At 37.0% G+C, this 14,524-nt stretch overlaps 1 protein-coding gene across 1 annotated transcript in view; it reads right to left on the bottom strand.

The window, feature by feature from the left end:
• Nucleotides 1-14,524, bottom strand: part of b4galnt4a (beta-1,4-N-acetyl-galactosaminyl transferase 4a) — a 208,197-nt gene that overhangs the window by 62,307 nt on the left and 131,366 nt on the right. The window contains exon 6 of the mRNA XM_030136564.1: nt 14,027-14,127. Within this exon, the coding sequence (XP_029992424.1) occupies nt 14,027-14,127 (101 nt within the window). The remainder of the gene's footprint in view (nt 1-14,026; nt 14,128-14,524) is intronic.

The following is a 14,524-nucleotide window of genomic DNA, read 5'->3' as shown; positions in this document are numbered from 1 at the left end:
ACTCATTTCATGGAGATAATATGCAAAAAAAAAATATTTGTTTAAGAAAACTGCTAATTACAGTCTAAAAATTACCAACTGATTTACACTAAACATGTTACTGCAGATCAGGTTTATCAAGAACAGCAAAGTTATAGTAATGGTATGAATTTCAGTGTATGAGGTGGTGCATAAGTGTCCACTCTGTTGGTTCATATGCAAATAAAACAACAAAACCTATGAATATACTAGAGAACAGCTGTCCACTGTAGTGACCAATATGCACGAAAGGGTTAAAACTGCAGGAGCTGAAATTATAAGTAAAAAAATTGGTAACTGACACCTTTGGATTTGCAGCTGTCTCCAAATCAAAAAGTCTAAATATGAACATAGATGGCGTTACATTGTTTCAATCAGCTCTTGGTATGTACCTGTCTGAAAACACCTATAAATACACCAAATCCTGTCACGATGAGACAGATTTTCTACAGCCCAAAAACACAGAAAAGGGGCAGATAAACAATTTAATTATGGAATTTTTGCCCAGTAAATGGAAGCTTTAAAACATTCCTTTTTCAATCAATCAATCAATCAATCAATCAAATTGTATTTATATAGCGCCAAATCATAAGAAAAGTTATCTCATGGCACTTTACATATCGAGCCAGTTGAAACCAGACTCAAGCCAATTTACAGAAACCCAACAGAATCCTCCAGGAGCAAACACTGGTGACTGGGGTGAGGAGAAACGTCCTTTAACAGGCAGAAACCTGGAGCAGACCCAGACTCCTGGAGGATGGACGTCTGCCTTGACCAGTTGGGGTTAAAGAGGGAGGGTAAAGGAAGAGAAAAAGAGAGAGATAGAGAGAGAGACTGGGGGAGAAGGGGGGAAGTAGGGGGAGACACATGGATGCAATTGATGCACAGATAACTAAACTAGAACTGTCAAAAGTAGATCAGCTGGTGTTAGTATAATTACTAAAAAAAGGTCCATGACTGTTAATACTACTACCACATAACAAGTATTAACAGTGGATGTACGACTACTACGACAGTTAGTACAAATAATAGAAACCTCTACTGTCTATGGAACTATATGATAAACACTATCACATTTTTTCAATGTATATTGAAATAATGCAGTAAATCACACTGCTCCTTTGGGATGTTTGAAACTAAACTGAGTTTTGTAATAAATGGTCCATGGTGAACACTGCGTATCAGAAAACTGGTGGAATATCAGATATGGTAATTTTTCATATCGAAACCCAAACACTCACACACATTGGAGCAGTAGTATATCGGCTAAAATTTACTTAGGGGGTCAAATGAGTGGCCATTTTTGTCAAAAAAAAAAAAAAGTTGTAAGAAATGCATAGAACTGTGTTGAAATAATGCTAATCCATTTGTGCACAGACTACTGATATTATTTGACAGTGGAAGCTCTATTTTCAGAAATATTGGATTTTGAATAGCACGTGTATGTGAAAACTTTTGCTGGTGGACGGACGTGACATTACCCATGATGCTCTGGTCAGTACCAGTACTTTATTAGTAATAAACTTATATACTTATTATTGCTAATTCTCCTCTTATTCATAAATGTTAGTATTGTGGATCTAAAACAATAACAGCTGACACAAAAACACAAAATGTGGCAGTGGACGGATGTGACATGGTTGTTACGGATCCCATCATACTGATGCTCGGCAGCCATGTCACCGTTTACACTAATGATCCCTGTGCCAAAACTAGGATCAGAATTATTTATTGTATAATTTATCATCATACTAACGAAGTAAATAACAATATAGAATTGTTATTTCTTTATAAAAATGCTTATTATTAGAAAACTGTTGATTTAAAAAGTGACGTGTGACATTCTTAATGTATGTATTTGCATAACATAAGCAGGATGGATCAGCACCATACTCCATATTGCAACCTGTAAAAATAAAAAAATTGATATGTTGTATATAATCTTGTAAGAAAAATTGGGGAATCTAAAAGAATAGAATATTTGTTTTTCAGGTAAATTCAGTTAAACTATAACTTGGCCATTTGTGACATGAAACTATAGCATTAATTGTGATGAAATTGGACATTTTTGACCTGAAAACATAGTTCATATGACCATCAACATGCTGCAACAAAACTGGAATCCTGTAAATTTGCATAACTTGCATTTACCAACACAAAGTTCCTTTGGGGATTCATTTATATTGATTTCTTACGCACAAAGACATAAATAAGACCTCTAAGCAAATTTTAGCCGATATATTTATATTATTATGTATCTACTAAGATATTTATTAATCTCACTTGCCTCTCCTGCTAAATGCCTAGCTTGTGAGTATTACAATTTGAACATGTCTTAACACATCAGATGCCTGTTCATTGTAATTATTGGCTTTAGGAGAACAGGCAACTTAGTAAATAATTATACTGTTATTAATACACAAACACTGTGACCCATTAATGGTACAGTAATTAATTATCTGCATAAGCCACAGTACTCCCACAGTTTTCTTTTGGATGGTACACTGTTGGAAAACAATACTGGGGTTATTCTAGCACAAGTTGAATAAAGCCTGAAATATTTTGTTTCTCCTCATAAATAGATAAAATTGTATATCTCTAAACTTCTAGACATTTTTCAGTTCTTACTGTGTTTTATTTAGCCCATCTGCAGCAGTGACAGAGAAACTAAGGCAGTATAATCTCATTTAACCTCCTCTCGCTTTCTCCCAACGAAATCATCATTAAACTAAAATCTGCCACACTACTCTGTTAGTTTCTAAGAAGAAGCAGTGCAGTTAAATAGCTCTGACAAATCATCACCCAATGAAGTAGATATCTCAGTAGAACAATTTGTCAAAACAGAGGAAAATACAAATAAGGATCGTGTGAGAAAATACTGCGGAGAGTGACTCTACTTAGTCAAATGTTTATAACATCTCTGTGAATGAGTTGAAATAAGCTGTTGCTATTCAATTCTTAGATCTTAAAACAGTGAGCATGGGGAGCATGATAATAAGAGATGGATACTGGTTGCAGTTAAAAGTAAGTAGAATTCCTCCTTTCTTCTCCTTCCACCCGTTCCTTCCTGTCAGGTCCGGCATCAAAATGTGGTTTAACAAAATCCAAAATAAAGACAGTAGAATATCAAGGGGAGCCTCATATACTTCATGAAGTTCCCCTTGGTAAAGCAAATTTGTTCAGTGCAAAAAGGCAGCCAGGCCACCATTCTGCCGTTATGATACTGGACAAGACAACGTCATATATGAAACACCATGCAGATCATGCAATAAAACATACATAGGGGAGACAGGGAGGACATTGTACTCAAGGAAAAAGGAACATCAAAAAGAATGTGAAAAGGAAACGACAGGACGCCTCACAAGAACACAAAAAAGAAAAAGCAGGACAACAAAACTTAAAATCAGCCATATCAGACCACTGCAGGAGAAACAATCACATCATGGACTGGGACAGCGCAAGGATTATTGGATCAGAGAGCAACAAGATAGATACACTGCAAACAAAAAGTTAAGGATATTTGTAATTTTTTGGGCTATTTTTTCAAGTTGGGATTCTTGCAAAACGCTTTTTACTTTTTTGTGTGAATTGAATTGAAACACATTTTTTTTAATGACCAGACATAGTTTTACTTACAAATGGCACAAATAACAAAAAAATGACAAGATAGATAGACAGACAGACAGACAGACAGACAGACAGATAGATAGATGTGTAACAGTGATATAAAGTGTAACAGTGATTTAAGTGTGACAGTGATTTAAGAGTAACAGTGGTATAACGTTTAACAGTGATTTAAATGTAAGTGATATGAAGTGAAACTGTGATTTAAGTGTAACAGTGATTTAAGAGTAACAGTGGTATAAAGTGTAACAGCGATTTAAGTGTAACAGTGATATAAAGTGTAACAGTGATTTAAGTGATCTCCGGTGGTTTGAAAAGTAGGTGTAGTCCAACTACATAAGATGCTTGAATATTTCACAGTCTCATTGGATCAGTCCTAATGTGGTCATGACAAATACAAACGTTGGATCAAGGAGGCTATTGAGATCAGGAAGCAGGCCGGTGGTACCATCAACTGGGACAAGGGGGCGTACATACTGTCACACATCTGGGACTGCCTTCTCCAGAGACCATCACACAGCAGGGGGTGTGGCTGTCCCAGTGGATTTGACAAGTTCAATGGGACGGCCACGCCTCGGGGTAAAAACAGCCGATAACACATCAGCAATGTGTCGGGAGACGCCTCTAAAGAAGGCTGCAGCGACAGCCGAAACATGTAAGGTATGAGAACATCACTCTACTACTACTAAAGAAAAAAACCCCTGTATCATTAAGATAAGAAGACAAAATGACAATTCTTGAAATTGGACAAGACAAGTTAAAAAAGAAGAAAACGGAAAAAAAAGTAAGAATTCAAAACTATAAAGAACTGACAGTGCCTGAACTACACTACTAACAAAAAGTTAAGGATATTTCTTTTTCTTTTCTTTGTCTTTTTTTTTGTCATTTTTGCCATTTGTAAATAAAACTGTATGGCCATTAAAAAAATGTGTATCTATCTATCTATCTATCTATCTATCTATCTATCTATCTATCTATCTATCTATCTATCTATCTATCTATCTATCTATCTATCTATCTATCTATCTATCTATCTATCTGTCTGTCTGTCTGTCTGTCTGTCTGTCTGTCTGTCTGTCTGTCTGTCTGTCTGTCTGTCTACATCACAAACAAAAAGTTAAGGATATTTCATTTTTTTGTCTTTTTTTTTGTCATTTTTGCTATTTGTAAATAAAACGATGTCTGGTCATTAAAAAAATGTGTTTCAATTCAATTCACACACAAAAAAGGAAAAAGTGCCGTGCAAGAGTCCCAACTGAAAAAAACAGCCCAAAAATTAAAAATATCCTTAACTTTTTGTTTGTAGTGTATGACTTCCAATTCCAAATTCCATCTCTGAATCATAATAACACACAGAAATTATGTGTTCCAGAGCATTTCTTGTGCGTATGTTTTTCTTTCTCAAGCCAGCTACATATTCAGGCAACTTCTCTCCACGTGGTTTGGATGATGTAAATTTCTCTGTGAAATGACTGTGAAATCTAAATTGATGGCTTTCTGCTAGTTTCAACACAAAGAAGACAAATGCACATGTCAAGGAGCAAATCTCCATCCGAAATTAAAGGCTGCTTTTCTTTTTCTTCCCTGTCACATGATCCATCAGCTGCACGAACAAAGGCAGTGATCACAGGCTTTGTTAGAGGGATAAAACACCAAAGTGACAGATGTGTTTCATAGTACCTGTGTACATGCCGTGTAGACATGAAAGGGAATTTAAAAAAAAAACAAGCACATACACCAACACAGACATGAAAACGCATGCACACATGTTTTCCCACTAAACAATGAGTCAGTGCTTATTGGGAGCAGCATCTCCTCACCACAGTAGGCGGGAGGTAAATCAGAAGGCAGGCATCTGGGGAGCCTAAAGGGGTAGCACACACACACATGCACACACATACTGACTTCATATCAAATCTTAAAACACAGCCCCTTTCTGACATATTGTCACATTTTGCTTGTACTTCACACGTCTCCTCAGAGAAATATGGCAGGGAACTCGGGGACCCAATTTCTCAAACTTAGAGCAGACAAACAACCCAGGCATGCACCTGCCTCACTCCAAAGTAACCTCTCCTTTTGATTTCTACATCTCACTGTGAACTTCACCCACATATGTGGATATCTCAAGAAAACTAATTTCAGATGGCCACTGGCTCTGAAACACTGAAACGTGAAACACAAAACAGGGTCAAGAAAGAGAAAAAAATATGACAGTGGAAATGTACTGAATGGGACTGTGGAGATATTACTCTTTTTTTTTTCTACCAACTCATTTCTCTACCTTCTCTATCACAGGTCAGGCTCTTCCCAACCTGTGATATACCTTCTTGTGACATAATAATGCTCTGTTTATTTTTTTTGTTGTGTTTTACACCTGAATTGCAGTTTGAATACCAGAAAACCCTGTACATATTTCATCTAACCATATCATGAAAAGTAGCCCTATTCACATGATATTTTACCCATAAAGACCCAGTTCTATTTTGTGACAGGTCCTAAATGATTTTTTCTCTCTTTTTAACCTTTCTTAAGTGATTTATCAGCATTTATTATAATATAATCCTACGTATTTTGACTTTTTCAGTGTAAATCATGTATTTTCCCCTATATTTAATTCACTGATTATGTAGATGTTGAGTAAATTTAAATGTTATTATATAAAAAAAAAGAAAACCAGAAAAAGTGACTTTTTCAGTAAGGATATCAATGACTGAACATAAAAACAAGCGTCAAAAACCACTGTTATTTGTCAAACTCCATGGGTTTTACTGGTGCGTCAGTGTTGCAGGAAATGACGATGTTTCCACGGAAACTAAGGAGCCTCTGAACGTCCAAATAGGTCATAGTTGATGACTATGAAAAGAAGAAAAACTACATTTTACACCAATTATTTACATGGATTGGTAGAATTAGTGGATCTAGCATTTGTGAGTAGATTTATCTTGTCTCTTATCTGTCTTAACTGTCTCTTTTTTATTAATGTGCTGTAATATAATGTTTTTTTAGGGTGCCTACTGTCATCAGGCTGGGGACTATAGCAGGATACTAGTTATGCTGGCTAAAGATGCCCCTTTTTACTGTTATTGATACAGTTAATTAATTGGGATTGTCCATGATACCATAAACTAATAAATGAAAATGAAAAATCAACAGGTATTAAACAGTTATATCAGTAGATGGTTTTGGTCGCCAGTGGATGTTCAGCACTACTTTTGTGTCAGTTTCCAAATTAATATTTCTCTCTATTCCACTTGTCTTGTGATTTATCGCCATTTATTATAATATCATCCTCTGTATTTTGTGAACTTTCAGTGTAAATCAAGTATTTTCCAATATTTAATTTACAGATCATGTAGATGTTTATAAAAGGTCAGATTACAGTTGAGGGTTATTATATCAAAAACAGAGAAAACCGAAGAAAACATGACTTTTTCAGTCAAATCTATCATTAACTGAACATAAACCCAGTGTCTCCATCCACTGTAATTGATCAAACTCTATGGGCTTTAAGGGTGAATCAGTGTTGCAGAAGATAATGGTGTTTCCATGGTAACTACGGAGCCTCTGAACATCCAAATGGGTCATATCTGATGACCATGAAAAGATGACAAACTGTATTTTACACCAATTATTTACATGAACTGATAGAATTAGTGGATCCACAGGTATTAAACAGTTTAGATCAGTAGACGGTTTTGGTCGCCAGTGGATATTTGGGTCTTTATGGGTTAAACATGTTGATAAAGACCAAGGGACATACAGAAATGCAATGCCGTAAAAACTTGAAGGCTTGCATACTTTGCTGTTTTTCTGTTTTGCCGTGTTGGCGCAAAATGGGGCAGATCTGTTCACTGAAGAAATGTTTGATAAAATGTGATGCACGGATAGAATTCCTCTTAATGGAGTATTGGCCTCATAACATTTATGCACATTAGTGTCATTTGACTTACTGGCTCACTGAATTCAGAAACCTAAATGGAGAAATGTCATTAATAGACATTACTCTCAATAGCTGCATTGAGTCATTAATTGAAAGAGGGGTGTTAAGTCACACAACAGTCATTATAAAGTAAGTAAAGTAACATCTATTATACGCAAGGTGTGAATCACCACACAAAATAATGGGTGCTGAAGAGGAAAAGCATAATCTGAAAACTAACTTTAAGTCTTTAAAAGCACTAAAGTCTGTCACTGTTTTGTTTATGACAAGCAGATGCACTGGATTTATTAAGCAGTAATAGCTGGTGTCTTTGTCACAGACCTGGTTCTCTCTGTTCCTCTCAGGCTTTTGAATGGTTATGGCTTCTTTTTCTACCTCCAAGGCATTTATTGATTTTTATTCACTCATTTTCATTCTATTCATCCTGTCTGGCACGACTCAAACCTGATGCTTCCAGATGCTTCCCAGTCGCATTTCTGGTAATCCATCAGTATTGTCCTCATGTCTGTTTTTATTATAGGTGGTTATACAGCTGTTAAAGAGTCGACTGAATCAAATGTTCTGTTGCTCTCAATAAAGTAGCAGAAACAGAAATGAAAACAGACACAGATATGCTGATCACTACTTGAAACTACTTTGAGGTCTTTATAAGATTATTTGACATAGTTTCATCCTGAAGGCAATTCTAATTTATTCCCAGTTTTGTTATTTTTCATGCATTTCCAGAAGCGAACTGCCAGATGCATGCAGGTTAAGACACACTGGAAGCTCATCACCTTCAACTGTCATGGGTTTTATTTGAAAAATGTTATATATTATTTTCAAGACAAGCAATTGTCATCCTTTTGTCATGTCTGGAATGTTCTGTATAGAAAAGTACCAAAAAATTAATAAAATGAACAACAGCTTTGTCATATTCAACTGTCTGGTGGCTGTGACAGTGTGACATTTAACCAGCTGTTACTTGGAATTCAGTCCTCATTAACTGTAAACTTAAGCTCTTCCTACTGTGAGCCAAAATATTTTAGGTGGAGGGAAAAAAAGCATAAAAAGCTGACCTTTTCTGACTCCAGCAAAGCATTTGGGCAACAAATGTTTGTTCATTTAGCAAGAAAAGCTTTCATATATTATGAAAAAGTCCATGTATTAAAGGGATAATTTTTAAGTTTTTCCAGTTAAATGTGCAAATCAGTGATGGTTTCTGTTCTCAGGTTGACAAAAAAGGCAGAGAGAAGAGGTGTTTAATCAAGACAAGAGAGTAAATGTAACAAGGGGGGTTATTAGCAGGAGAAAACAAGCCAGGAAACACAGAAATGAAACGTATACGTATGTAAACACATATACTCACACTAGTCAAATTGTGCAAATATAACTTGCGCATAAAAATGTGCCTAATGGAAAAACGACAATTTCGCCAAAAGTCTCATTTTTTTTTATTAAAAGTTTTTGCGCTGGCAAGAGGTGGTTTTTCAGGCTTAGCGCAAATGGTATATCATGCAAAACTGCAATGGAAAGACCTTTTTTCGCAACTAGAGTGAGGTGAATTAAAAAAACGGATGTTGACGTATGTTACAACAAATGAAGAAGAAGAAGAAACATGTCACGGTATGTGTGAACACACCAGGAAGTCCAATCATGTTTTAATTTAGTAGGAGATAGAGGGGTAATATATATAATAATGAATATATCTGTAAATAAACACCATATTTACGTTCGTTGTCATGTTTATGGAATGACTTCTTGTGTCATCGCATGATAATAAATAAACAAATCATTGCATTTGTGATTTAATGGAAAAACCGACATTAAGCACTTCTGTTTTTTCGACATTTAGTAAATATCGGTAAAGTTTTGCGCAGATGTCCAATGGAAAAGCGACTACTGTCACACAAGTAAAGGGCTTTAAGTGCCTTGAAAAGCTCTATAATAATAATAATAGTAATAATAACTCAAGGGAGTTCAGAGTGAATGCAGCTGAAGCACATGCATTGTCCTGCACATAGAAGCCTGTGTAGCTCTATGTGTGAAGCTCAGCCTGGTGTTCGGTCTCACAAACCTTCCCTGGACCTTCAGTAGATCACAAAGAAAGCAGTAAAACCAGAGTGGCTTTATTTTTGAGTTTTTCAAGAGTTCCACCCACTCACCCTGTGCTGTTATTGGCTGTCAGCTACGCATATATTCACACCAAGGAACGTCCCAAACCACACATTTCTAGTGGGTAATAAGTGATGATTGAGAGGAATTATTATTGTATGAGTCTATAAGTATTTCATAGGAAAATCTTACAAGCTATGCCTTTAAGCGTATTCCCTCATCAACTTCTGTGTGCAGTTTAGTACCTCAGTTAAGCTGTGATGTGAAATAGTGTCCGTTACGACTGATTAAGTACTGTTGGTCTGAGAATAACCAGCTACATCTACAGCTGCTACAGTCGAGTTTCATATTGATCACACATTGCTGACCCAGTTTCCCTAAGTATAGGGTGGGGAAGCAAAATTTACAATATTTTGAGGTAGGGATTGAAAGACAGTGTATGACCAATTAGTTTATTGAAAGTCATGAGAATTTATTTGCCACAAGAAAATTTACATAATAGAAAATGTTTTTATTCTATGTGTCCTCCTTCTTTCTCAATAACTGCCTTCACACGCTTCCTGAAACTTTCGCAAGTGTTCCTCAAATATTCGGATGACAACTTCTCCCATTCTTCTTTAATAGTATCTTCCAGACTTTCTCATAATAGTTTTGCTCATAGTCATTCTCTTCTTTACATTATAAACAGTCTTTATGGACACTCCAACTATTTTTGAAATCTCCTTTGGTGTGACGAGTGCATTCAGCAAATCACACACTCTTTGACGTTTGCTTTCCTGATTACTCATATGGGCAAAAGTTTCTGAAAAGGTATGGATAATAGTGTTAGGTATGATTATGACATCAATATATGTTTGGTTTCAAAACAATTGATGTAGTGCCTGCTGAGAAAAAAACAACTAAATGTTCATTGTAAATTTTGCTTCCCCACCCTGTATGTCTGTGCTTTATGAACAGAAAATGAATATTGTAGCACATACATATCAATGCCAACATGTGTCAGTGCAGACACTTGAACTACACAGATAAATGAACACATTCATGAGTGTGAATAGGCTCACAGGAGCATGCACACAATGCTTTGTGCCGCTCATAAAGCTCTTTAACTACCGCACAAACCCTGGTCTGGTACTGTGAGAAGCTCTGCAGGAGCTGTCTGGACATTCTGATTGAAGGAAAATCTCATTACAGATTAGCTGGGGGCAAAAAATATGATTAATGCCGAGGCAGGACAACGGAAGATCCTCACTCACATTAAGCACCTTCATATGCAGACTGATAATGTCCCAGCAGGACCACAGCGAATGTTCTTATTAAAAACCCTCCCTCTTCTCTAGCACACTGACCAGATCAAAATTGTAGGTGCAAGTGATGGACCAGAGTAACAAATGGTAAGTCAAGGTCAATATTGTCTCCTGGGTTTGGAAACAGAGGCTGTGTGTGCTAACAAGCTCAAATACAAGGACAGCTTCCCTCTGTTGACAAATACATAATAATTATACTGTATATGAGCAAAAGAGATGCAGAAACATCTACGGTGATGTCAATGTTGCACCATTTTTGAGCTAGCCATAAATTGCTGATAATGAGGGTTTCTATGGAAATGCTTCATCACTGTGGTCCTTGACAACTGAATGTCTAAGAGCAGCATATTCCATGTAGAGTTACTTCACTATATATGACAGTACCACCACCAAAGACAAAATCCCATAAAATACTAATTGACTTGTAAATATCATGTAAACAGATGACTGTTTGAGCAAAGATAGGAGATCGGTACAAAACACTGACATGCTCATTGAGATTTTTCCTCATGTGTCAGCCGTGCCTTAAGCTTTTGGAATTACCTTTTGTGCCTGCCAGAGTGGAAGACACATTCTGAACATACTGAACAATCCCAACATAACGAGATGTCCTTTTGCTAGTCAGCGCTACAGTGTGTGGATCTACCAGCCAGAGTGAATCTGACTTTCCCCACATGGAAATAAAGGCCAAGTTCTGATCTAACATGACAGATGACCACCTACGTATCTGTCTGCCTGAGACTTGCAACTATTGTAGCTGCTACACATCTATCTGACTACGAGAAAATAGCATCCTCCTGCCAATGCTTTGAAATGGAAGGGCACAAGTCCACTTTATAACATTACTTTGTGTGTCTTTGTGAGACACTGGGATTTAGGGACTGGAGGCCTTGTAATGTTGAAAAATTTAACAGCAGACTACATGAAAAATGTTGTTCACCCTTGAAAGATTGCATATATGTCACACTACTAGAATTTGTGCAAGAATGTCAACTTTATAATATGGCAGTGGCTACTGCCACAGTACTGTGGCGTGAAATATCTGTTTGTCTATTGTCACAGAGCCAATCAAATGTTAGCATTTGTACTAGAGCCAATCATGGATACTGTTCCATGAACTCATTCGCCTCTTGTTGCCACAGTACTGTGGTGATGTATGGCGTATACTTCAGTGCATTCTTTTGTGCATTTTGCTACCACAGTACTGTGGCAATTGATGGAAAAAACAACAAATTAGTGATAATATATAGAATAGGAATTATTGTTCTAAATACTCTACTCTGTTATTTTATGGTGTTCTTTGCTCTGTGCAGTCAGTGAAGCTGGAGAAGTTGGGCGGAGCTACATGTTAGATGTGGCTGTGCAGTGTGACTTCTCAGTTCTGGTAGTTCTGTGTCAGTTGAGTGCTGTGGTCCGAATTCTGCACACTGAACATTGTCCCAGTGGCTGATATAAATGTTGTGTGCCCAACTCCCCCCCCACACACAAAAAAAAAAACCCTGTTTGAAAATCTTTAGAAAAAAAAATACTACTTTGGCCAGGAATTGAACCAGTCTTCCACATTGCAGTCTGATACATTACTGAATGAGCTAAATCTCTGCTGTTTCTGAGTCTGACCTATTTGCCATCTGATTGCCTTGGTACTTTTTGGGACGTGACAAGTTAACAGTCTGGACATGATTTAACAAGGGCACTGATTGGCTCTGGGGTAATAGACAAACCGATACTTCGTGTCACAGTACTGTGTCAGTAACCACTTCATTATAATATTGCTTTTGTAACTGCAATAACAGAAAACCGGTTATTTCTAGGGAGAAATTTCTTTTTCTGACAAATACTTCACATAATGAGGAAAGGAGCTGAAAATCATATATCTGTGACACACTATGTGTCTGAAGACAAGGGAGGCATCGTGGTCTATCTGTCAGCAAGTGGCAGAATGAATGATCCCTAGCCATAGCACTGCACCCCCGCCATTACCTAGATGATATCTCTCCACTGCTAAATGTCACATCAATATTCTCTGCCAGATAATTAATCTGAGCTCCTATGGAACCCAGTGACATCTCACATCTTGTTGGAATACAGATGGCTCTATGGCTGGACCTTTGCTCTTAACACATATTTGCCCTGAACATACATACGGTGTAGTTCAAATACCGTGCAACCTCATGCACCTTTTCCTCTTAAAAATTTCAGAGGGGTTCAGAGAGAAAACTTTATTAGTGAAAGCAGTGGCAGCACAGTTTGACTTTTACTCGATTGCGGGCAGAGGGCATTTCACGGATAGCTAGAAAAGGAAACAATTTTTCACAGGATGTTCTACAGGAGGGTTTACGCCTCCTGTAGTCTGAGCTGTAAGTGCCGGAGGTGAGTGATAGGCTTAGTGTTATGATGGTGACATGAGGTGAGCAGGTGATTACTAAAGACGAGCAAGGTCAAATCGCTCAGTGTCCCTCCTGTTGCTCTAACTTTGAACATTGGCGGAATAAAAAAACTATATTTTTCGCTGGTCATAACCCTGTGCTGAAAACTGTTAGCTCACAGCAATAGAAGAGAAGCCCTTGGCCTTTACAATCTATACACAAATACTTTCCCAAATCAAATCAGTCACCGTCTATGAAAGAAGAAAATGGATTAGATTTAGAGTTGGGAGTCACTTGAATATCATAACGGATAATAAAATCTCTGTATAGTCTGATAAGGTCTGGCTCTCCCTCACTTGGTGTGTGGGTAGCAGTGCTGTCCCACAGGGCTATATTATACAAAGTGTTTTTTTTGCTATTTAAGTCATGACATTGAGGATTTGGAAACTATTTAGGCCCCAGCTGATTCAGTTTCCTCCTGCAGTAAAACCTTGTTGCTAAGCAATATTATTTAAAGCCAGAGAACTGTATTCATATTCTAGGAAAGGTTTACCGAGTGAATTTGCTGAGCATCAGATAGCATGAAGAATGCAGGGACAATGTACATGTTTGTATGGGGTCTATGCTGTTCAGACTTTTTTTTTCCCCCCAAGAAAACAGCCCATCTCATCGCTTACCTGTCCTACATAGACCAGCAGCCTGGCATTGAGAGGACTCTCATCAGGACTGAGCCAGAACTCTGAGTTATCATCAGAAGATACAGAGAACTGGAAATCACCTGGAGGAGAAAAACAGAATAAACATAAGAACAGGAGTTTTATGATGTTATCAGATAAACAACAACCTCATGAAATATATTCCTAGGAGTTATTGCATCTAAAATTTAATGGATAAGTGTCTCTGGCAGTAATCAAAGATGAGATATTTGACTACATAGGTATAACAGTATTACTGCAACCGGATTTCTGATCCGTTTTTAAAAACTATGTGACTGGGAATTAAAATAAGTACATAATTGTAAACTACAAATGAACACACAGCAGCATAAGTGAGTTTGCTCATTAATATTATTACATGGGACTGTTGAATTTATGACAGCATTCTACACACTGTTACTATGCTACACAGCCTATCTATAGCAGAAGCAATAAGATCATTTTAAAATCAATCAAATC

Source organism: Sphaeramia orbicularis, chromosome 6, assembly GCF_902148855.1.
Source record: "Sphaeramia orbicularis chromosome 6, fSphaOr1.1, whole genome shotgun sequence".
In the NCBI taxonomy this organism is placed as follows: domain Eukaryota; kingdom Metazoa; phylum Chordata; class Actinopteri; order Kurtiformes; family Apogonidae; genus Sphaeramia; species Sphaeramia orbicularis.
This window is presented reverse-complemented; position numbering and strand designations above follow the sequence as displayed.